At 44.0% G+C, this 24,958-nt stretch overlaps 1 protein-coding gene across 1 annotated transcript in view; it reads left to right on the top strand.

Annotated features, from left to right (window-relative positions):
- The window catches only part of LOC138638117 (probable cation-transporting ATPase 13A4), a 627,752-nt gene that overhangs the window by 458,784 nt on the left and 144,010 nt on the right, over nt 1-24,958 (top strand). The window contains exons 19-20 of the mRNA XM_069727139.1: nt 13,009-13,178; nt 13,790-13,912. Of these exons, the coding sequence (XP_069583240.1) occupies nt 13,009-13,178; nt 13,790-13,912 (293 nt within the window). The remainder of the gene's footprint in view (nt 1-13,008; nt 13,179-13,789; nt 13,913-24,958) is intronic.

Below are 24,958 nucleotides of genomic sequence, written 5' to 3'. Positions count from 1 at the left end.
AGCCGGGTTATAACAGAGAGGCATCAATAAGACGCATATCCATTATTAATCCAATACTAGTAAAGGGTTAATAAAACACACACATTAGGAAAAAAGTACATTAATATTCTTCATTTAACCATACTTACCAAACTTCAGCACCTGCAAAAAACGTAAAATAATAAACCGTATACTACCTGTCCGCCGTAGTCCAATTAATAACGAGTGTCCCACGATGATCTCCCCTATAGAACAGTGACATCGGGTGATGTCACTGCTCTATACGACCTTCAATGACACACTGACAGGACACAATGGATCCTGCAGTGCATCACTGAGAGGTTACTATAGTTCAAAGTCTCACTTTATGGCAATTGCTGCGTGGGAAACTTTCGCACACAGCAATGCCAAAAGTGACAATAGGGACTATTTTTTTTTTACAGCGGCGGAAGAATACAGTGCGGAAGGATACCTTCCTCCCATCATTGTGTTCCTGGAGCCCCTAGAGAGCAGTCGCATCAGCTGATGCTGCCGTTCTCCACAGGAGATCGTCGTGGGACACTCGAGGATTTCTGCGGATCAGGGAGTATATTGTTTCTTTGTTATTTTAATCTTTTTTACAGATGACACTGGCTTCGGGGATCAAAATGACAAGTGATGGTGAGCATGTAATCTATGTTATATGTACTGTGCGTATTTATGTATGTATTGTATGTAATGTATGAATGTATTGTATGTAGTATGTATGTTGTATGTACAGCATGTAGCATGTATGTAGTATGTATGTATATAGTATGTATGTAGTATGTATGTAGTATGTATGTATGTAGTATGCATGTAGTATGTATGTAGTATGTATTTATGTAGTATGTATGTTGTATGTATGTTGTATGTATGTATGTTGTATGTATGTAGTATGTATGTATGTAGCATGTATGTATGTTGTAAGTATGTTGTATGTATGTAGTATGTACTGTATGTATGTAGTATGTATGTAATATGTATGTTTTTTTTACAATCAACATATTAGCCGGATGATGGGACTACTGCTGTTGTTGTATGTATGTATGTAGTATGTTGTATGTATGTAGCATGTATGTGGCATGTTGTATGCATGTATGTAGTATGTTGTATGCATGTAGCATGCATGTAGTATGTATGTTTTTTTTTACATTCAACACATTAGCCGGATGATGGTACTACTACTGTCCCATCATTGGCTAATGTGTCAATCACTGCCATTGTAGCACACATAGCCCGATGGGACTTGAAGTCTCATCGCACGATGCCTGCACACCCGCACCGACCCCCGGCAGGCCGCACAGATCCCAGAGAGGCCCATACAGACCCACAGCAGGCCGTACAGACCCCAGAGAGGCCCGAACAGACCTCCGGCAGGCTGCACAGACCCTGGTAGGCCGCACAGACCCCCAGCAGGCCACACATATCCCCCGAGAGGTCCGCACAGACCCCCAGCAGGCCGCACAGACCCCCGAGAAGCCCAAACAGACCCCCGGCAGGCCTCACAGACCCCCGGCGGGCTGCACAGACCCCCGAGAGGCCTGTACAGACCCCCAGCAGGTCCGCACAGACTCCCGGCAGCCCACACAGACCCCCGAGTGGCCCGTACAGACCCCCCACGGTCCCACACAGTCACGCAGTCTCTGCCCACGCACCGCCCACACTCTTTCCCCTCTGGAACAGGATGTACAAGGACAGAAAGGGCTTATTTTAATTCCGATATTTGTTTACCATTGACTTGCATTGGTATCGAGTATCGGTATCGGCGATATCCGATAATTTTTGGATATCGGCCGATCCAATCCGATACCGATATTTCCTAATATCAGAAGGTATCGCTCAACACTTCTGCTAATGTGACATGACACCCTCAAACCATTACAGCAAAATCTAAGCTTCAATATTGGACATTTTTCCTTCTGAACTTCGCACTGTGTCTCAAAAGTAGTTTTGATCACATATGGGGTAACAGTATCCTCAGGAGAAATTGCAGAAAAGACAGTATGTTCCATTTTCTCCTGTTACTATTGTGAAAATCCAAAATTTTGGGCTAAAGCAACATTTTTATGGCAAAATGTAATATTTTTATTTTTTTCCTTCCATATTGCCTTTATTCCTGTCAAACACCTGAAGGGTTAATAAACTTATGATATGAGGTTTTAAGCATGTTAAGGGGTACAGTTTTTAGAATTATGTCATTTTTTGATATTTTCTGTGATATAGGCCCCTCAAAGTCACTTCAAATGTTATGTCGGTCCTTACAAAAATTGGTTTTGTAAATTTTGTTTGAAAAATGAAAAATTTATGAAAAATGTTTATCCTTCTATCTTCCTAAAAAAATATTTTCAAAAAATGATGATGATCTAAGGTATACATGTGTTAATTGATATTTATTAACTATTTTATGTGATTCAACTATCTGGTTCAAAGGCATAAAAATTACACATTTGCCAAAATTCCGATATTTTCACAAATAAATGCAAAAAATATCAATCTAAATCTACCACAATCATGAAGTAGAATATGTCAAGGGAAAGCAGTGTCAGAATCATTGGGATCTGTTGAAGCATTCCAGATCCAGAGTAGTTTCCACATTAAGTGACAGTGGTCAGAATTGTAAAATTTGGCCTGGTCAGGAAGGAGAAAACAGGCTCGGGATGAATTGGTTAAATGACAATTCACTTCTTGCTGTGCTTTTAGAATTTTATGAACCAGTGGTAAATATTTTCCTTTTTCAAGTTCAGCCATTTGTGCTTCAGACTTCTAAGGGCTAGAAAGGGGAGAAGCCAGCGCTGCCTATGGTCAGAACACAATTCTTCTAAGGGATAGCTCACACTAGCGCAAACATCAGACATGTGCTAGCGGAATTTTTATCGGATAAACACTTAGACCAATATTATTTAATGGAGCAATGCTGCTGCATGAATATTTTCACTGACAAATCTGTCATGTTACAATTTCACTCTGAAATCAGATGCCAGTGACCCATTCAAGTCTATGGGGGCAAGGAAAACATCAGACTGCACTTGGATGATATCCGAGTGCAATCTGATTTCCATAGAGTAATAGAATGGAGAAGACGGATACATTTTTTTCTCCATCTAAGGCGATTTTGACACTTGCGCCGGTCGGGGTCCCTCGCAATGCGTAGGGCCGACGTACTGACGCAGGTTGTAAATTTTTTGCATGACGTGGGCAGCGGATGCAGTTTTTTTATGCATCCGCTGCCCATTCTGCAGTTCGGGGAGGAGGGGGCGGAGTTTCAGCTGCACATATGCGGTTGAAAAAGGCAGACGCGAAGGACAAAAAAATTCACTTGAACTTTTTTTGTGATGACGGTCTGCCAAAACACGAAGGATCTGTCGCATGACGGACGCGACGTGTGGCCATCCGTCGCGATCCGTTGCTAATGCAAGTCTATGGGCAAAAAAATGCATCCTGCAAGCACATTTGCAGGATCTGTTTTTTGCCCAAAACAACGGATTGCGACAGATGCCAATGACGGAAGTGGGAAAGAGGCCTTATACTCGCAGTGTGCTCCGATTTTCTCATCCTAGAAAATTGGATCACATTATGTTGACATTCATATCAAAATCTGATGCGTTTGATCAGAGTGTCATTAGCCCAATCCACCCAAAGCTATGGCCATCTGACCATTCCTTAAAGGGAACCTGTCACCTGAATTTGGCGGGACTGGTTTTGGGTCATATGGGCAGAGTTTTTGGGTGTTTGATTCACCCTTTCCTTACCCGCTGGCTGCATGCTGGCTGCAATATTGGATTGAAGTTCATTCTCTGTCCTCCATAATACACGCCTGCGCAAGGCAAGATTGCTTTGCGCAGGCGTGTACTATGGAGGACAGAGAATGAACTTCAATCCAATATTGCAGCCAGCATGCAGCCAGCGGGTAAGGAAAGGGTGAATCAAACACCCAAAAACTCCGCCCATATGACCCAAAACCAGTCCCGCCAAATTCAGGTGACAGAGTCCCTTTAACCCCTTAGTGACGGAGCCAATTTTGTACTTAATGACCAGGCCAATTTTTACAATTCTGACCACTGTCCCTTTTTGACGTTATAACTCGGGAACGCTTCAACGGATCCCACTGATTCTGAGGCTGTTTTTTCATGACATATTGTACTTCATATTAGTGGTAACATTTCTTCGATATTGCATTTATTTATTTAAAAATGGAAATATGGCGAAAATTTTGACAATTTTGCAATTTTCAAACTTTGAATTTTTATGCCCAAATATCAGAGAGATATGTCACACAAAATGGTCAATAAATAACATTTCCCATATGTCTAATGTACATCAGCACAATTTTGGAAACAATATTTTTTTATTAGGGAGTTATAAGGGTTAAAATTTGACCAACAATTTCTTATTTTTACAACAAAATTTACAAAACCATTTTTTTCGGGACCACCTCACATTTTAAGTCATTTTTAGCTGTCTTTATGGCAGAAAATGCCCAAAAGTGACACCTTTCTAAAAACTGCACCCCTCAAGGTGTGCAAAACCACATTCAAAAACTTTATTAACTCTTCAGTTGCTATACAGGAACTGAAGCAATGTGGAAGGAAAAAATGAACATTTACCTTTTTTTCACAAACATTTTACTTCAGAACCAATTTTATTATGTTCACAAGCGAAAAAAGAGAAAATGAACCACAAAATTTGTTGAGCAATTTGTCTGGAAAATGCCGATACCCCATATGTGGGGGGGGGGTGCATAGTAGAGCTCAGAAGAGGAGTGCCATTTGACTTTGTCAACACAGAATTCCCTGGAATTGAGATCGGACACCATGTCGTGTTTGGAGAGCCACCGATGTGCCTAAAGAAGTGACCCCATTTTGGAAACTAGACCCCCTAAGGATCTTATCTAGGTGTGTGGTCAACACTTTGAACCCCCAAGTGCTTCACACAAGTTTATAACGTAAAGCCGAAAAAATTAAAAATCATATTTTTTTCACAAAAATGATTTTTTTCACCCCCCATTTTTTATTTTCTCAGGGGTAGCAAGAAAAATTGGACCCCAAAAGTTGTTGTGCAATTTGTGCTGATTATGTCGATACCCCATGTGTGGGGGTAAACCTCTGTTTGGGCGCACTGCGGAGCTCAGAAGGGAAGGAGCGCCGTTTGACTTTTTTGATCTCTTAATTTTGAGAGCGGGCACCATTTTGGGTTTGTAGATGTGCCTAACAGCAGAACCCCCCCCCCAACTGACCCCATTTTGGAATCTACACCCCTCAAAGATTTTAATCAGGGGTATATTGAGCATTTTTAACCCACATGTACGACAGAGTTTGATAACATTAGGTCGTCATATTGAAAAAATTCATTTTTTTCCACGAAAATCTTGTTTTAGACTAGAATTTCTCACTTTTTTCAGAAAAACATCAAAAAGTGGACCCCACAATTCGTTACCCACTTTATTATGAGCGCAGCGATATCCAATATGTAGTCAAAAAGTTCTGTTTGGACAAATGGCAGGGCTTGGACAGAAAGGGGCACAATGTGACAAATTTGGCTTTATTGGAAATAGATTGTTATACTGGCAGAGCCTGTATGGTTCAAGAGCAACAGAAACCCCCCATATTTGTCTTTTTTTTATAAATTGTACCCTCTAATCTATTTATCTAGGGAGGTAATGAGTAGTTTGATGCCACCATTTTTTATGCAGTTGATGCAACGCAAGCTTGAAAATTTACAATTTGCATTTTTTTCACTGTCTCTTTTACGATTCTTTTTTGTAAGTTCTGAGGAACAAACCTCAAATTTTATTTCACTAGTTTTTAAGTGTTCAGAAATATATCCAATATGGCACCAATGTGAGTACTGGTGACCAAGCAGTGTCTATAATAGATGGCACACCATTTGGTCTTTAGGGTGAAATTGAAGATCTAGGACCCATTCAAAGCTTCTAGAGACATTGAGCAAACAATAAAATCCTTCCAGTAATTATTACTCACAGAGGGAGGCATGCTCCTAAAACACATTGGCTGATTATAAAATTGGTCTTGCTAACAAAACAGTTGTCCCGCATTTGCATATATTGTAGCAGGAAGAATAAACTGTACTGGAATGAAGGGCAAAATGTGTAGGAAAATGCAGCCAACTAAGTGGCAAAGCGGAGTTTATTCCAAAGATAAAAGAACACCATCAGGGCTAGAATGGCAGACACTTTCAGAGACTGGTCGTACAACATCCGTTTAGCTCCATCAATCACTATATGAGAGACGAATGTGCCAATAGACGTGGTACACCATAGCAAGCTCCCACCCGCCAAGGTCAGAACCGCTATATGCACAAAACAACCAATTCTCTATAGAAAGTATTGTCTGGTACCAGAGGTTCGGCAAGAACCATAAAGTAAAGCCCATAATGTATAAGTACGGAACTTCCTAATTTTTTTGAAATCCTACACTAAAATGATCATGCCCGTATCATCAACATAAATATAAGTAATATAAATGGAAGCCAAAGTTTTGTGTAGCAAGACAGTTGTAAAAATAGTCAAAGTTAGATAAATGATCAAAAATGTTTGTGAGTAATCAAGTCCTAGAATTCATTTTCAGATGATCTCACTTTTCAAGATCATATCTGGGGTCCACATTCTAACACTTATTGACGTGTGTACGTTGACGAGAATTTGTTGGAATAGTAGTTTGGTATGAGATTGATTGAGTCCTAGAATTTTCAGATGACCTGACTTTGCAAGAACATTTTTGGGGTCCACACTCTAGAGCGTACAGATGTGGTTACGTGGATGAGAATTTGTTGGAATAGTAGTTTGGTATGGGATTGATCAAGTTCTGGAATTAATTGTGAAATGGGATAAAATGGGATCTACTAATTAACATATTCTTTATCAATTGTTCCAAATTGTTCGACTGGGACCACTAAGCAGATAATAAAAATTATTGAAAAAACAAACAAACTAATAATTGTAGGTGGTGTGGTAGGTCTCAAAACAGGGGGAGATACAAAGGCCTGGTTGGGATGGGCATGTGGGGCAATAGAATCGGGAATCACTCCGTCTGCCATGCTTTCTGCAAACTCGGCATCTTTTTTGAGGATACCTTTGGGTGGGAGTGACAGGGACAGGGTGAGGAAAATGATGTTCTGCAAGTCTCCGGGAATCTAAGTCAAAGGCTTCCCTGGGTGCCAATGACTCAAATATGAGGCTCTCTACAACTTTTTCCTGAACGTGCAGGAACGTAAGTGGTCCTTGGGATTTTTTATACAGGACAAAGCTGTTATATGTGGCGGTTTGAATAAAGTAGATTCCCACCTTTTTGTACCAGGCCCTGGTCTTCCTCTTGACCAGGTATGGTTGCAGAACCTGGTCTAACAAGTCTACGCTACCCATATATTTGTTATAGTCTGTGACGCAGACTGGTTTTTCCCTGTCCCTGATGGCACCCCTCTCTCTGACCATCACAGTGGTGTCCGCATGCAGTGTGGAAAGCATATAGACGTCCTTCCTGTCTTTCCACTTCACTGCAAGAAGTTGGTCACTTGTGAGTGAGAATGACGCCCCCCTCTCCAAAAACGTCTGGACACCAACTGTGACGGAAACCCCACTCTGTTTTTCCTGACTGTCCCACAGGCCCCTGTATTTGCAGCATGGAGGGATTTGTATAGGGGGATGCTCGTGTAGTAGTTGTCAGTATACACATGGTACCCTTGATGGAGAAAGGGCGTCATTAGCTCCCAGACAATTTTGCCTGGGATACCAATTGTCTGGGGGCAGTTTGGGGGGTTTATTTGGCGGTCCCTACCTTCATAAATTAGGAAGGTGGACATGTACCCTGATGAGCTCTCGCAAGTTTTGTATAATTTTATGCCGTATTTGGGAATAAATTGGCAGAATGACAGACGTCCCTTGTAGCTCATCAAGGACTCATCGACTGCCACATTTTGCTCTGGGGTATAGAAATTTAGAAATGAAGTTTTTAGGCGGGAAATTAGGGGGTCTCAATTTATTTAGCCGATCGTAGTTGGGGTCTGTTCTTGGGAGGGCTTGGGAATTGTCACTGAAGTGGAGGAATCTCATCAGGGCTTCGTAATGGACTCGGGACATGACGGATGCAAATACAGGAGTGCAGTTGACAGCTTTTGTTGCCCAGTAAGAGTGGAGTGTGTTTTTTTTTTTTTACTAAACCCATATTCAGGGTGAGGCCTAAGAATTTTTTTATTTCGGGGACATTTGTGGGGATCCAGGAACGGGAATGAAAGGCAGTGGGTTTTTGGGAAATATATTGCCGGGCATATAGGTTTGTTTGGTGGACGATTATTTGCAGGACTTCGGGGCTAACTAAAATTTGAAAAAATCAATTGGGGTAAAATTGGCGACATCTACTCTTATTCCAGGGACTGCAGAAAAAGGGGAAATTTGAGGGGAAAACGAGCTGTCATTATACCACAGCGGTAGGGGGACTGCGGTACTTGGTCCTGCCTCTGAAGCTTCAGCAGTGACAACCGACTCCAATACCACCGGGCTGGGGGATCCTGTGGAGGAAGAGTCGTCATCACTGTCTGAAAGCTGCTCAGCTTCAGAGGCAGATTCTGTTTCACTGCTGGAGCTGCCGGAGCAAAGCAGGCTGTAAGCTTGCTCCGCGCTGAAAGTTCTGCGGGCCTTTTTATTTATTTCTGCTGCTAACCCTAATATGTGTAACTCTAACCCTAATATGCGTAACCCTAAGATGTGTAACCCTAACCCTAATATGCGTAACCATAATATGCGTAACCCTAACCCTAATATGCGGAACCATAAACTTAATATGCGTTACCCTAAGATGCGTAACCCTAATATGCGTAACCCTAACCCTAATATGTGTAACCCTAACCCTAACAATAGAAAATTTAAAAAAAAATTATTAGAAAAAAAATTATAATTTTTTTTTGTTTTATAATCCACTGCTGATGATGCAGGGATTACGGAGAACGGGGGTAGGTAAATGGGATGATGGCGGATGCAGAAATTATGTTTTTATCACTGACAGGGCAGCACTTGAACTGTAGTCTCTCTCTCTTCTCTCCCAGAACAACTACAAGGAGAGAAGAGAGAGGTAACATAGTAACATAGTAACATAGTTAGTAAGGCCAAAAAAAGACATTTGTCCATCCAGTTCAGCCTATATTCCATCATAATAAATCCCCAGATCTACGTCCTTCTACAGAACCTAATAATTGTATGATACAATATTGTTCTGCTCCAGGAAGACATCCAGGCCTCTCTTGAACCCCTCGACTGAGTTCGCCATCACCACCTCCTCAGGCAAGCAATTCCAGATTCTCACTGCCATAACAGTAAAGAATCCTCTTCTATGTTGGTGGAAAAACCTTCTCTCCTCCAGACGCAAAGAATGCCCCCTTGTGCCCGTCACCTTCCTTGGTATAAACAGATCCTCAGCGAGATATTTGTATTGTCCCCTTATATACTTATACATGGTTATTAGATCGCCCCTCAGTCGTCTTTTTTCTAGACTAAATAATCCTAATTTCGCTAATCTATCTGGGTATTGTAGTTCTCCCATCCCCTTTATTAATTTTGTTGCCCTCCTTTGTACTCTCTCTAGTTCCATTATATCCTTCCTGAGCACCGGTGCCCAAAACTGGACACAGTACTCCATGTGCGGTCTAACTAGGGATTTGTACAGAGGCAGTATAATGCTCTCATCATGTGTATCCAGACCTCTTTTAATGCACCCCATGATCCTGTTTGCCTTGGCAGCTGCTGCCTGGCACTGGCTGCTCCAGGTAAGTTTATCATTAACTAGGATCCCCAAGTCCTTCTCCCTGTCAGATTTACCCAGTGGTTTCCCATTCAGTGTGTAATGGTGACATTGATTCCTTCTTCCCATGTGTATAACCTTACATTTATCATTGTTAAACCTCATCTGCCACCTTTCAGCCCAAGTTTCCAACTTATCCAGATCCATCTGTAGCAGAATACTATCTTCTCTTGTATTAACTGCTTTACATAGTTTTGTATCATCTGCAAATATCGATATTTTACTGTGTAAACCTTCTACCAGATCATTAATGAATATGTTGAAGAGAACAGGTCCCAATACCGACCCCTGCGGTACCCCACTGGTCACAGCGACCCAGTTAGAGACTATACCATTTATAACCACCCTCTGCTTTCTATCACTAAGCCAGTTACTAACCCATTTACACACATTTTCCCCCAGACCAAGCATTCTCATTTTATGTACCAACCTCTTGTGCGGCACGGTATCAAACGCTTTGGAAAAATCGAGATATACCACGTCCAATGACTCACCGTTGTCCAGCCTATAGCTTACCTCTTCATAAAAACTGATTAGATTGGTTTGACAGGAGCGATTTCTCATAAACCCATGCTGATATGGAGTTAAACAGTTATTCTCATTGAGATAATCCAGAATAACATCCCTCAGAAACCCTTCAAATATTTTACCAACAATAGAGGTTAGACTTACTGGCCTATAATTTCCAGGTTCACTTTTAGAGCCCTTTTTGAATATTGGCACCACATTTGCTATGCGCCAATCCTGCGGAACAGACCCTGTCGCTATAGAGTCCCTAAAAATAAGAAATAATGGTTTATCTATTACATTACTTAGTTCTCTTAGTACTCGTGGGTGTATGCCATCCGGACCCGGAGATTTATCTATTTTAATCTTATTTAGCCGGTTTCGCACCTCTTCTTGGGTTAGATTGGTGACCCTTAATATAGGGTTTTCATTGTTTCTTGGGATTTCACCTAGCATTTCATTTTCCACCGTGAATACCGTGGAGAAGAAGGTGTTTAATATGTTAGCTTTTTCCTCGTCATCTACAACCATTCTTTCCTCACTATTTTTTAAGGGGCCTACATTTTCAGTTTTTATTCTTTTACTATTGATATAGTTGAAGAACAGTTTGGGATTAGTTTTACTCTCCTTAGCAATGTGCTTCTCTGTTTCCTTTTTGGCAGCTTTAATTAGTTTTTTAGATAAAGTATTTTTCTCCCTATAGTTTTTTAGAGCTTCAATGGTGCCATCCTGCTTTAGTAGTGCAAATGCTTTCTTTTTACTGTTAATTGCCTGTCTTACTTCTTTGTTTAGCCACATTGGGTTTTTCCTATTTCTAGTCCTTTTATTCCCACAAGGTATAAACCGCTTACACTGCCTATTTAGGATGTTCTTAAACATTTCCCATTTATTATCTGTATTCTTATTTCTGAGGATATTGTCCCAGCCTACCAGATTAAGGGCATCTCTAAGCTGGTCAAACTTTGCCTTCCTAAAGTTCAGTGTTTTTGTGACTCCCTGACAAGTCCCCCTAGTGAAAGACAGGTGAAACTGTACAATATTGTGGTCGCTATTTCCTAGATGCCCGACCACCTGCAGATTTGTTATTCTGTCAGGTCTATTAGATAGTATTAGGTCTAAAAGTGCTGCTCCTCTGGTTGGATTCTGCACCAATTGTGAAAGATAATTTTTCTTGGTTATTAGCAGAAACCTGTTGCCTTTATGGGTTTCACAGGTTTCTGTTTCCCAGTTAATATCCGGGTAGTTAAAGTCCCCCATAACCAGGACCTCATTATGGGTTGCAGCTTCATCTATCTGCTTTAGAAGTAGACTTTCCATGGTTTCTGTTATATTTGGGGGTTTGTAACAGACCCCAATGAGAATTTTGTTACCATTTTTCCCTCCATGAATTTCGACCCATATGGACTCGACATCCTCATTTCCTTCGCTAATATCCTCCCTTAAAGTGGACTTTAGACAAGACTACAGCCCAAGTGCTGCCATATTTATCAAATATTAGGGGTTTTGATCACTGTGATAGGAAATATCACAGTAATCAAAACCCTGCAGCCAATGAGAAAATTCTCACTGGTTGCCGGGTGTCCACTGGCAGATCTTGGCGCCCGCCATTTTCTTCCAGCCGAGAAGAAGGGGTGCTGGGAGCTGTGGGCCGGGTGCTGGGGACCGGGGACTGTTGGACATCAGCTGCGGGGACTAATAGGTACCGTGGGGGGGCTCTATTACTCTCCCCTCTGATGTGCGATCACATCAGAGGAGAGAGAAAATGCAAAGCAAACTTTATATATATATATATATATATATATATATATATATATATACTAAGTAGGGCGATCGCATCCACGGGAGTCTGTAAAGACCCCCAGGATTGCGATCGCTCCTGGGGTCAGTAAAAACCGACCCCAATTACTGCCAATTCCGGGGGAAGCTTGATTTTGGTGGGCGCATCCGCACATGCGCCCGCCATTTTGTTAATGCCGGAGGAGACGGAGGAGGGCCGGGGACAGCTTTTTCGGTACATAAGGTACCGTGGGGGGCTCAGGGGACCCTATTTCTCTCCCCCCTAATGTGCGATCACATCAAAGGGGAGAGAAAATAAATGCAAAACCATCTTTTTTTTTTTTTGCGATCGCTGGTAAACGGTTAATTACCGGCGATCGCAAAAGTGGGGTTGGTAAAAACCGACCCGAATCATGTTCTCTGGGGTCTCGGCTACCCCTGGCAGCTGAGACCCCAGAGAAAATCGGACACTGGGGGGGCGCTATTCACTTTTTCCACAATGCCGTTAATTAACGGCGCTGTGGTTTAAGTACCCTTAATGACCGCCGTTAAAAGGCGTATTGGCGGTCGTTAAGGGGTTAAATCACAGTTCTTAATCAGGAAGTTGTTATTGTCTGCCACGTTCCAGAGGCAGTAGAACTACATCCACAGCTGTGGTCATTGCATCTACTGTCCGATTAACTCAGATTGCAATTGCATCCCCCGTCCATTCAGCAAACAATCTGATCTTCATGCACCTATAAGAAATAAATTAGATATGACTGTATCTAAAGTCCAAATGCAACACATGTATCTAGTATCACAGTGCTAATGTCATAAAGAAGAAAGTGGTGTAAATGGAGAGATAGAGGGACTGCTGCCCCATCTTGAAACATCATTGTCCTTTTCCTTGGACTGTCTATAGTTTTATGTTTTATAGGTGATAACCTTCAGACGGCTGTGACTGTTGGTAAAAAATCAGGAATGATTCCCTCCAACAGCAACATAATTATGTTGGAGGCCTGTGAACCTGAGAAAGACTTACCTGCTTCACTTACTTGGAAATGTTTGACTGAAACTCAAACACATGAAATCCATTTAACGGCTAAGGTATGTTTTATTATAGAATTTTTTTAAAAAAAAGTATTTTAATAATAGAACTGACTATTAAAACAGAGTAGGGTATGTACAGTTCCATAATCTAATATGCAAAATAGCATTTATGCTCCAGTATGAAGATTGAGCTACTACATAGATTGGCCAAAAATGGATGCCCATACAATTTGAAACAGAAAAAATAAGTATTGACTCTCTAAAACTTTATTTCATATCTCTTGCCAACAACAATATAAATACAAGTCAGGTGAAATTATAACCAAATATTAATTGCCATGAATTCCAGAGTTTTAATTTGCATAATTTAGGGCCCAGATTCATCATTTATGAGGGTGGTTTGAAGTCAGCTCATACCCTGAGGCAACCAGAGTTAGAACTGATCGCATCATTTTATCTCATTTAGAAAATAAATGTAAAAGTCCCCTCAAATAGTACAAATAGAACAACACAAAGCTCACACTACAAAACACATGTCCACATACATTTCCATCAGCATAAAAAGTTAAGGCTTTTTGAATATGGTCACAAAAAAACAGTTATTTAAAAGTTTTTAAAAAATTATAGATTTTTAGTTATTCATAATCTGATTTTTCTTTTTTTTGGAGTCACAAATTAATGTAAATGAAGGATGGATTAATATTCCCACTATCCTTGGAAACTTTCACTTTGCAATGAATGGGAAGTCCTATCAGGTTTTAACACAATATTTCTCCAATTTGCTGCCAAAGGTAAGTGGGGAAAATGGCTTTGAATTTACATTTACTTATATTTTGCACAATGTGTTAATTAATGAAAAGTTCACCTTCAGGAGGCTCAGATCTTCAGTCATCGGAGTGGTTCTATTCTCTTTTTAGAGGGAATCGGCTATCACATTTAACCTTCGGTATTTAATCTTTTAATATAGGAATACAGGAAAAGTCCTACCTGTATGCTTCATTGGAAGTCTTGTTTTTGAGAAATAATCTTTTATCACTTTATGTAAACTACCTCTTCAAGGCTATGGGGAAGATGTTGCCTGGAAGATCTCTCCACCTCCAGAGATTATTTCACATGAAGGGGGGAGATACCAGTGTGATGTGTAATGGCCGCTCTCTGCTCTCCTGATCTCACTGCAGAGCTGTGCGTGATTGTACCTGACACATCTGTAGGTTCCTCTCAGTTCAGCTTTCATCTCACAGGCAGACAGGATTGCAATATTATTGCAATACAGCAAAGCTGAGAGAGCTGCAAATAATGTGTTTCCAAGAACACAGTTAATTTCTCCTGTTCTGTGTGCGTTACTTGTCTCACACTGGTAACTACTAGGGTTAAGCGAAACGGATCGGTCATTTTCATAAGTTACCAACTTTTAGCAAAGTCGGGTTTCATGAAATCTGACCCGATCCCTGTGTGGGGTCGGCCATGCGGTATGCGACCTTCGCGCCAAAGTCGCGTTTCATATGACGCATTCAGCGCCATTTCTCAGCCAATGAAGGAGGACACAGAGTGTGGGCAGCGTGATGACATGGTTCTCGGTCCCCACCATCTTAGAGAAGGTCACGGCAGTGATTGGCTTGCTTTCTGTGGCGTCACAGGGGCTATAAAGGGGCGTGCACGCCGACCGCCATCTTACTGCTGCTCATCTGAGCACAGGGAGAGGTTGCTGCCGCTTCGTCCGAAGCAGGGATAGCGTTAGGCATGGTACATTAACCCCCAAACCGCTTGTGCTGTAGCGATTTCCACTATCCAACACCACCTTTTCTTTGCAGGGACAGTGGAGTTTTTTTTTTTTTTGCTGCATCAGCTCTGTAGCTTAGGCTGCCTTATAACGCTCCCTGATAGCTGCATTGCTGTGTGTTCGCCGCTGTGCAAACCAACTGCTTTTTTCAAAGCACAAATCCTGTTGTTCCTTCCTTTCTGCACAGCTATCTTGTTTGTTTGTCCACACTTTTGTGTGAAGCAGTCCTTTTTATTGCTGCCTGCCATACTGTTCTGAGATTACTGTAGGGAGATAGTAATTGTAGTACAGTCCTTTTATATATATATATCTTCAAGCCACTTTCTGCCCCTGAAACTGTGTAGTGTGAAACAGTGGGCCTGTATTTTTCAGCACTGTCCCACACCTAAAAAGGGAGATTTATATTGCCAATCAGTGCATCTGTGCCAGTCCAGTCTGTTGTATCTGTCAGTCATTTTGTGCCACAGAAACAATACTGTAAAACAGTGGGCGAGATTTATTCACTAGTCTTCCATATAAAAAGAAAAAAGGGAGATTAATATTGGCAAATCTGTGCCAGTCCAGTCTGTGGTATCGGTCTGTCATTCTGTCTGCCACTGAAACACTACTGTAAAACTGTGGGCCAGATTGATTCACTAGTCTCCCATCCCCTCCAAAAAAGAAGGGGAGATTAATATTGGCAAATCTGTGCATCTGCGTCAGTCCTGTTAGTGGCATATCTGTCAGTTATTTTGTGCCACTGAAACACTACTGTAAAATTGTGGGCCAGATTGATTCACTAGTCTCCCATCCCCCCAAAAAAGAAGGGGAGATTAATATTGGCAAATCTGTGCATCTGCGTCAGTCCTGTTAGTGGCATATCTGTCAGCCACTGTCTGCCACTGAAACACTACTGTAAAACTGTGGGCCAGATTGATTCACTAGTCTCCCATCCCCCCAAAAAAGAAGGGGAGATTAATATTGGCAAATCTGTGCATCTGCGTCAGTCCTGTTAGTGGCATATCTGTCAGCCACTGTCTGCCACTGAAACACTACTGTAAAACTGTGGGCCAGATTGATTCACTAGTCTCCCATCCCCCAAAAAAAGAAGGGGAGATTAATATTGGCAAATCTGTGCATCTGCGTCAGTCCTGTTAGTGGCATATCTGTCAGCCACTGTCTGCCACTGAAACACTACTGTAAAACTGTGGGCCACATTGATTCACTAGTCTCCCATCCCCCCCAAAAAGAAGGGGAGATTAATATTGGCAAATCTGTGCATCTGCGTCAGTCCTGTTAGTGGCATATCTGTCAGCCACTGTCTGCCACTGAAACACTACTGTAAAACTGGGCCATATTGATTCACTAGTCTCCCATCCCCCACAAAAAAGAAGGGGAGATTAATATTGGCAAATCTGTGCATCTGCATCAGTCCTGTTAGTAGCATATCTGTCAGCCACTGTCTGCCACTGAAACACTACTGTAAAACTGTGGGCCAGATTGATTAATTAGTCTCCCATCCCCCAAAAAAGAATGGGAGATTAATATTGGAAAATCTGTGCATCTGCATCAGTCCTGTTAGTGGCATATCTGTCAGCCACTGTCTGCCACTGAAACACTACTGTAAAACTGTGGGCCAGATTGATTCACTATTCTCCCATCCCCCCCAAAAAGAAGGGGAGATTAATATTGGCAAATCTGTGCATCTGCATCAGTCCTGTTAGTGGCATATCTGTCAGCCACTGTCTGCCACTGAAACACTACTGTAAAACTGTGGGCCAGATTGATTCACTAGTCTCCCATCCCCCCAAAAAAAGAAGGGGAGATTAATATTGGCAAATCTGTGCATCTGCTTCAGTCCTGTTATTGGCATATCTGTCAGCCACTGTAACACTACTGTAAAACTGTGGGCCAGATTGATTCACTAGTCTCCCATCCCCCCAAAAAAAGAAGGGGAGATTAATATTGGCAAATCTGTGCATCTGCGTCAGTCCTGTTAGTGGCATATCTGTCAGCCACTGTCTGCCACTGAAACATGACTGTAATACTGTGGGCCAGATTGATTCACTAGTCTCCCATCCCCCCAAAAAAGAAGGGGAGATTAATATTGGCAAATCTGTGCATCTGCGTCAGTCAGGTTAGTGGCATATCTGTCAGCCACTGTCTGCCACTGAAACTGCGTACTGTAATACAGTGGGCCTGATTTTCCCTGCACTCTCACACACCTATAAAGGGAAATTTAAATTCACAACAATTTTCCGTCCACCTTGTAACAGGTTTTACAATACCAAATAATGTTTGTAAGTTTGGTTACATATTTCCAAGAATGAGGAAGTCTGGTGGAAGAGGTCGTGGCCATGGGCGGTCATTGCCAGCTGGTAATGATGGTGGTGGTGGTGCAGCATCAGGTGGCCATGGGAAAAGCAATATAGCACCTAAGTCTCAGCCACCGTCATCGTCTGGCAACACAAGGCCTCGAACCCTCCCTTTTCTGGGAGTAGGAAAACTGCTTTTAAAGCCGGAGCAGCAGGAACAAGTTTTGGCTTTCCTTGCTGACTGTGCCTCTAGCTCTTTTGCCTCCTCTTCGGAAACTGCAAAATGTAAAAGCAGCGTGTCGTCAGTGGATGTTCCCAGTCAGGGACAAGTCGCTTCCTTGCATTCTTCACCCAGAACAACAGAGAAGGATGTGTCAGGCGACACAACGGGTTACTCCATGGAGCTCTTTACACATACCGTTCCTGGGTTAGAAAGAGAAATTGTTAACAGGTCATGCCCATTACAAGATGAATCGGACATGGAGTGCACAGATGCACAGCCACAGCCAGATTCTTATGCTGTTCCTTTGACTCATATCACAACATTACCCTCGCAGTGTACTTATCCAGAATCTGACCCAGATGAGACTATGGAGCCCCGTCACGAACGCTATAGCACCGGCTTACACGGTGACACAGAGGAAGGTGCACAGGACATAGAAGAGGTCATAGATGACCCAGTTCTTGACCCTGATTGGCAGCCATTGGGGGAACAGGGTGCAGCCGGCAGTAGCTCAGAAGCGGAGGAGGAGGAGCCACAGCAGGCATCAACATCGCAACAGGTTCCATCTGGCAGGCCCGTATCTGGCCAAAAACATGTGGCTAAACCAAAACCAGTTATAGGACTGCGTGGCCATCCAGTTAAAGTAGCTCAGTGTGCAATGCCTGAAAAGGTATCCAATAGTAGGAAGAGTGCAGTCTGGTATTTTTTTAGCCAACATCCAAATGATCAGTTCAAAGTCATCTGTAAGAAATGCTCAAGGACCTTCAGCAGAGGTCAGAATGTTAAAAGTCTAAATACAAGTTGCATGCATAGACATTTAAACACCATGCACTTGCAAGCCTGGACCAACTACCAAACGTCCCTTAACGTTGTTGCACCCTCTCACAATGAAGCTATTCAGCAACGCTACATCCCTTCCCTCACTGTATGCCCAACGTTTACCACACCACCTGCCGCAAATGTGCAGTTTTTGTCGCAAGGCCAAAGCAGTCAGGGAATCACCAGGTTCTTGGTAGGAAACACTGTATGTAGGCCAACAGCAAGAATACCATCACCAACCCTCTCTGTCTGCCATGTCCATCAGCACCCCCGCTAGTACCACCATATGCAGCTCTCCAGTCCAGCTCACCCTACAAGAGACTCTCGTTAGGAAAAGGAAGTACTCATCCGCGTACACAGGGTTTGAACGCCCACATTGCTAGACTAATCTCATTAGAGATGATGTCCTACCAGTTAGTTGAAAGCGAAGCTTTCAAAGCCCTGATGGACTATGCTGTACCAGGCTACGAGCTACCCAGTCGACACTTCTTTTCAAGAAAAGCCATCCCAGACCTCCACCAGCACGTAAAAGACCGCATTGTCCATGCACTCAGGCAATCTGAGTAGAAAGGTGCAACTGACAACAGATGCATGATCCAGTAGGCATGGCCAGGGACGTTACGTGTCCATCACTGCACACAGGGTTAATGTGGTGGATGCCGTGTCCACAGGGGACAGCAATATTGGGACAGTTCTGCCTAACCCACGGTCTAGGAAACAGTTGGCTGTAGGCGTTGGGCCCCCTCCTTCTCCTCCTCGTCCTCCAGCAGAAGCGACAGTTTGTCCACAGACCGCATTCGCATGACCACTCCATCCGCAGCTGCCACTGTTGCACACGAGGTGTCCTGTTATGGAACAGCTAGTGGCAAGCGTCAGCAGGCTGTATTGGCAATGAAGTGTTTGGGCAACAACAGACACACCGCGGAAGTTCTGTCCGAGTTCTTGCAGCAAGAAACTCAGTCATGGCTGGGCAGTGTACATCTTGAGGCAGGCAAGGTAGTGAGTGATAACGGAAGGAATTTTATGGCTGCCATAGCCCTTTCAGAACTGAAACACATTCCTTGCCTGGCTCACACCTTAAACCTGGTGGTGCAGTGCTTCCTGAAAAGTTATCCGGGGTTACCCGACCTGCTCCTGAAGGTGCGCAGACTTTGCTTGCACATCCGCCGTTCGCCCGTACACTCCAGCCGTATGCAGAACCATCAGCGATCTTTGAACCTTCCCCAGCATCGCCTAATCATCGGCGTTGCAACAAGGTGGAACTCCGCACTGCACATGCTTCAGAGACTGTGCGAACAGAGGCATGCTGTATTGTATTTGTGGGAGGATACACATACATGGGCAGGCAGTTGGATGGCAGACATGGAGTTGTCAGGTGTGCAGTGGTCGAAGCTACAAGACCTCTGTCAAGTCCTTCAGTGTTTTGAGGAATGCACATGGCTGGTTAGTGCAGACAACACCATAATAAGCATGAGCATCCCCCTAATGCGTCTGCTGAGGCAAAGTTTGATGCAAATAAAGGAGCAGGCGTCTGCAGCCGAGGACGAGGGAAGCCATGATGACAGTCAGCCATTGTCTGGTCAGTTAAGTCTACTGGACGAGGTGGTGGGCGAAGAGGAGGAGGATGAGGAGGAAGATGGGGATGAGTATTTTTTGGATGAGGAAGCTTCTCAGGGGGCAATAGAAACTGGTGGCATTGCAAGGCCAGGTTCAGGGTTTTTGAGGGAGGCAAGTGACGTTGATTTGCCCGAAAGTGCTCCTCAACCCAGCACAAGCAGTGAATTGACAACTGGAACATTGGCCCACATGGCGGATTATGCCTTGCGTATCCTAAAAAGGGACCCCCGCATTATAAAAATGATGACCGATGACAATTACTGGTTGGCCTGCCTCCTAGATCCACGCTATAAGGGGAAACTGCAAAACATCATGCCACCTTGAACAAATATTGGCAACCAAACAAGCAACTCTCGTTGACCGTTTGATTCAGGCATTCCCAGCACACAGCGCTGGTGATGGTTCTCACACGAGTTGCAGGGGGCAACAGGGCTGAGGTGTTAGAGGAGCACAAATCAGAAGTGGTGTTGGACAGAGGGGTTTTCTGACCAGGTTGTGGAGTGATTTCGCAATGACCGCAGAAAGGACAGGTACTGCAGCATCAATTCAAAGTGACAGGAGACAACATTTGTCCAGTATGGTTAATAACTATTTTTCCTACCCTATCGATGTTCTCCCTCACCCGTCATTCCCATTTGATTACTGGGCATCCAAAATAGACACCTGGCCTGAGTTGTCCAAATATGCATTGCAGTAGCTCGCTTGCCCAGCAGCTAGTGTGCTATCAGAAAGAGTATTCAGTGCTGCTGGTTCAATACTGACCAAAAAAAGGACTCGTCTGGCTACCCAAAATGTTGATGATCTAACCTTCATTAAAATGAACCACTCATGGATTTCTAATTATTTTGCCCCACCTTTCCCGGCTTACACGTAGCTTTCCTTTAAAAAGGTCAATTTCTCCATTTGCAGCTGCTGTATGTCCAGCATACGACACGTTTACACCTCCCTAAATGGGCTGACCCCCCCACGGGGCCGTGGTCTCACCACTTGGCGAAAGCACCCGTGAGAGTGCCTTTTTTTTCTGAAGAGGTGCGTGTGCCCACTTTTGGTCGACGGCACTGGCACCGGGTCCCTCATAGTACAATGAAGTTTCTCTGGCGGTGGTAGTGCGCACCCAACGTCAAACCGTTGTAACATGAGGGGCCTTTGGCCAGTACCGCTGGGCACGAGAGAGTGCCCCCCACCCCCCAGCTCAAACTGTGCTCTACCACTTGCAAAATTATCTGTTGCTGCTCCACCGCTGTTTAGTCTATGCGGTGAAATCCTTCAATGCCTGGCACTTACAATACCAATTTGTTGACATGTATGATGCTACTTAAAATATTCAGTGGCCCTGTCCTACATTTACACCAGTACCGTATATACTCGAGTATAAGCCGAGATTTTCAGCCCAAATTTTTGGGCTGAAAGTGCCCCTCTCGGCTTATACTCGAGTCAATGTGGGTGGCAGGGTCGGCGGATGAGGGGGTGAGGGCGCTGAGGTATACTTACCTAGTCCCAGCGATCCTCGCGCTGTCCCTGCCTTCCTCCCCGTCTTCTGTGCTGCAGCTTCTTCCTCTCTTCAGCGGTCACGTGGGACCGCTCATTAGAGATATGAATAAGCGGCTCCACCTCCCATAGGGGCGGAGCCGCCTATTCATTCCTCTAATCGGCGGTGCCGGTGACCGCTGACAGGAAGAGCTGCGGCACCGAAGACCAGGCAGAGGGACAGCGCGAGGATCGCCAGGACTAGGTGAGTATGTCATATTCACCTGTCCTCGTTCCAGCCGCCGGGCGTCGCTCCATCTTCCCTTCCGGCGCCTCCATCTTCCCGACGTCTGCGCTCTGACTGTTCAGGCAGAGGGCGCGATGACGCATATAGTGTGCTTGGCGCCCTCTGCCTGATCAGTCAGAGCAGAGACGCCGGGAAGATGGAGGCGCCGGAACGAGACGCCGGGAGCTGCAATCAAGGGAGGTGAGTATGTGTTTTTTTTTTTTTATTGCAGCAGCGGCGGCGGCAGAGATTTCTATGGGGCACAATGAACGGTGCAGGGAGCAGAGCTGTGTATATATGTGGGACATGCAGGGAGCAGAGCTGTGTATAAATGTGGGACATGCAGGGAGCAGAGCTGTGTATATATGTGGGACATGCAGGGAGCAGAGCTGTGTATATATGTGGGACATGCAGGGAGCAGAGCTGTGTATATATGTGGGACATGCAGGCGGCAGAGCTGTGTATATATGTGGGACATGCAGGGAGCAGAGCTGTGTATATATGAGGGACATGCAGGCGGCAGAGCTGTGTATATATGTGAGACATGCAGGCGGCAGAGCTGTGTATATATGTGGGACATGCAGGGAGCATATGGCACCGTATATGGCACAGCAATGGGGCACAATGAACGGTGCAGAGCACCGTATATGGCACAGCAATGGGGCACAATGAACGGTGCAGAGCACCGTATATGGCACAGCAATGGGGCACAATGAACGGTGCAGAGCACCGTATATGGCACAGCAATGGGGCACAATGAACGGTGCAGAGCACCGTATATGGGCACAGCAATGGGGCACAATGAACGGTGCAGAGCACTATATGGGGCACAGCTATGGGGAAATAATGAACGGTGCAGAGCACTATATGGCACAGCTATGGGGAAATAATGATCTATTTTTATTTTTGAAATTCACCGGTAAATGCTGCATTTCCACCCTAGGCTTATACTCGAGTCAATAAGTTTTCCCAGTTTTTTGTGGCAAAATTAGGGGGGTCGGCTTATACTCGGGTCGGCTTATACTCGAGTATATACGGTAAATACTTTGCACCAAATAACAATGTCTGAAAGTCAGCAGAGGAGCCCACCCCTGTACCTAAGTATGCCACCCTTTTTTGGGGGGTTTTGTTTTTTTGCGAGACATTAACATCTATGTATTCTTTTGGAGTACTAACTGTCAGACACTCCTTCCAATAGTCCTCCTCTGACCACACCAATAATAATAATAATAATAATAATAATAATTTTATTTATATAGCGCCAACATATTCCGCAGCGCTTTACAAATTATAGAGGGGACTTGTACAGACAATAGACATTACAGCATAACAGAAATACAGTTCAAAACAGATACCAGGAGGAGTGAGGGCCCTGCTCGCAAGCTTACAAACTATGGGGAAAAGGGGAGACACGAGAGGTGGATGGTAACAATTGCTTTAGTTATTCGGACCAGCTATAGTGTAAGGCTCAGGTGTTCATGTAAAGCTGCATGAACCAGTTACCTGCCTAAGTATGTAGCAGTACAGACACAGAGGGCTAATACTGCATAAAGTGTATGAGAACATGATGCGAGGAACCTTTTTTTTTTTTTTTTTTTTTTAATATAAATAGGACACACAGGGATCGTTAGGTTAATGCATTGAGGCGGTAGGCCAGTCTGAACAAATGAGTTTTTAGGGCACGCTTAAAACTGTGGGGATTGGGGATTAATCGTATTAACCTAGGTAGTGCATTCCAAAGAATCGGCGCAGCACGTGTAAAGTCTTGGAGACGGGAGTGGGAGGTTCTGATTATTGAGGATGCTAACCTGAGGTCATTAGCGGAGCGGAGGGCACGGGTAGGGTGGTAGACTGATACCAGGGAGGAGATGTAGGGTGGTGCTGAGCCTTGGAGTGCTTTGTGGATGAGGGTAGTAGTTTTGTACTGGATTCTGGAGTGGATGGGTAGCCAGTGTAATGACTGGCACAGGGTAGAGGCATCGGTGTAACGGTTGGTGAGGAATATGATCCTGGCTGCAGCATTCAGGACAGATTGGAGCGGGGAGAGTTTTGCAAGAGGGAGACCGATTAGTAGAGAGTTACAATAGTCCAGACGAGAATGAATAAGTGAAACAGTCAGAGTTTTTGCAGAGTCGAAAGTAAGAAAAGGGCGAATTCTAGAAATGTTTTTGAGATGCAGGTAAGAAGAGCGAGCCAGTGATCGGATGTAGGGGGTGAATGAAAGGTCAGAATCAAGGATGACCCCAAGGCAGCGGGCATGTTGCTTTGGAGTAATGGTGGAACCGCACACGGAGATGGCAATGTCAGGCAAAGGTAGGTTAGTAGAGGGAGAGAACACGAGGAGTTCAGTTTTTGACAGGTTTAGTTTCAGATAGAGGGAGGACATGATGTTAGAGACAGCGGTAAGACAATCACTGGTGTTTTCTAAAAAGGTCGGTGTGATATCGGGAGCAGAAGTGTATAATTGGGTGTCGTCAGCATAGAGATGGTACTGGAAACCAAATGCTGCCTGTGTACCCCTGGATGCTATTTAAAAGTGCATAGACCCACCTTTTTTGTTATTATAGGCCTACTAAGTCTGTCTGCGGTCCCTCCTTCCAATTGTCCTCCACTCACCACACCAATGCTGCCTGTGTACCCCTGGATCCTATTTAAAAGTGCATAGAGCCACCTTTTTTATGTTAGGCCTACTAAGTCTGTCTTTGGTCCCTCCTTCCAATAGTCCTCCACTGACCACACCAATGCTGCCTGTGTACCCCTGGATCCTATTTAAAAGTGCATAGAGCCAACTTTTATTATTTTAGGCTTACTAAGTCTATCTGCAGTCCCTCCTACCAATAGTCCTCCACTGACCACACCAATGCTGCCTGTGTACCCCTGCAAGATAGTTGAAACTGCATTGAGCCACCTTTTTTATGTTAGGCCTACTAAGTCTGTCTGCGGTCCCTCCTTCCAATAGTCCTCCACTGACCACACCAATGCTGCCTGTGTACCACTGGATGCTATTTAAAAGTGCATAGAGACACCTTTTTTATGTTAGGCCTACTAAGTCTGTCTGCGGTCCCTCCTTCCAATTGTCCTCCACTGACCACACCAATGCTGACCGTGTACCCATGTAACCTTTTTTAAACCTGCATCGAGCCAATTTTGTGGTGTAAGGCCTGCTAGCAGTGTCTGGCTGCGCCACTCAATACAGCTGTTCCCTTAAAAAAAAGGACCTGCAATTATCAGGTTTTCAGCCTATCGGAATTTTAAAACTGCAGTGGGGCTACTAGCTTGGTTGGGGCCTACTAACAGTGTCTGCCGCTCCAAGGTGTTCTCCTGGTTGCCTTTCCTGAGCTTCTATCTTCA

This window comes from Ranitomeya imitator, chromosome 5, assembly GCF_032444005.1.
Source record: "Ranitomeya imitator isolate aRanImi1 chromosome 5, aRanImi1.pri, whole genome shotgun sequence".
Taxonomy (NCBI): domain Eukaryota; kingdom Metazoa; phylum Chordata; class Amphibia; order Anura; family Dendrobatidae; genus Ranitomeya; species Ranitomeya imitator.
Note: the sequence above shows the minus strand (reverse complement) of the source record. Positions and strands in the feature narration are given on the sequence as shown.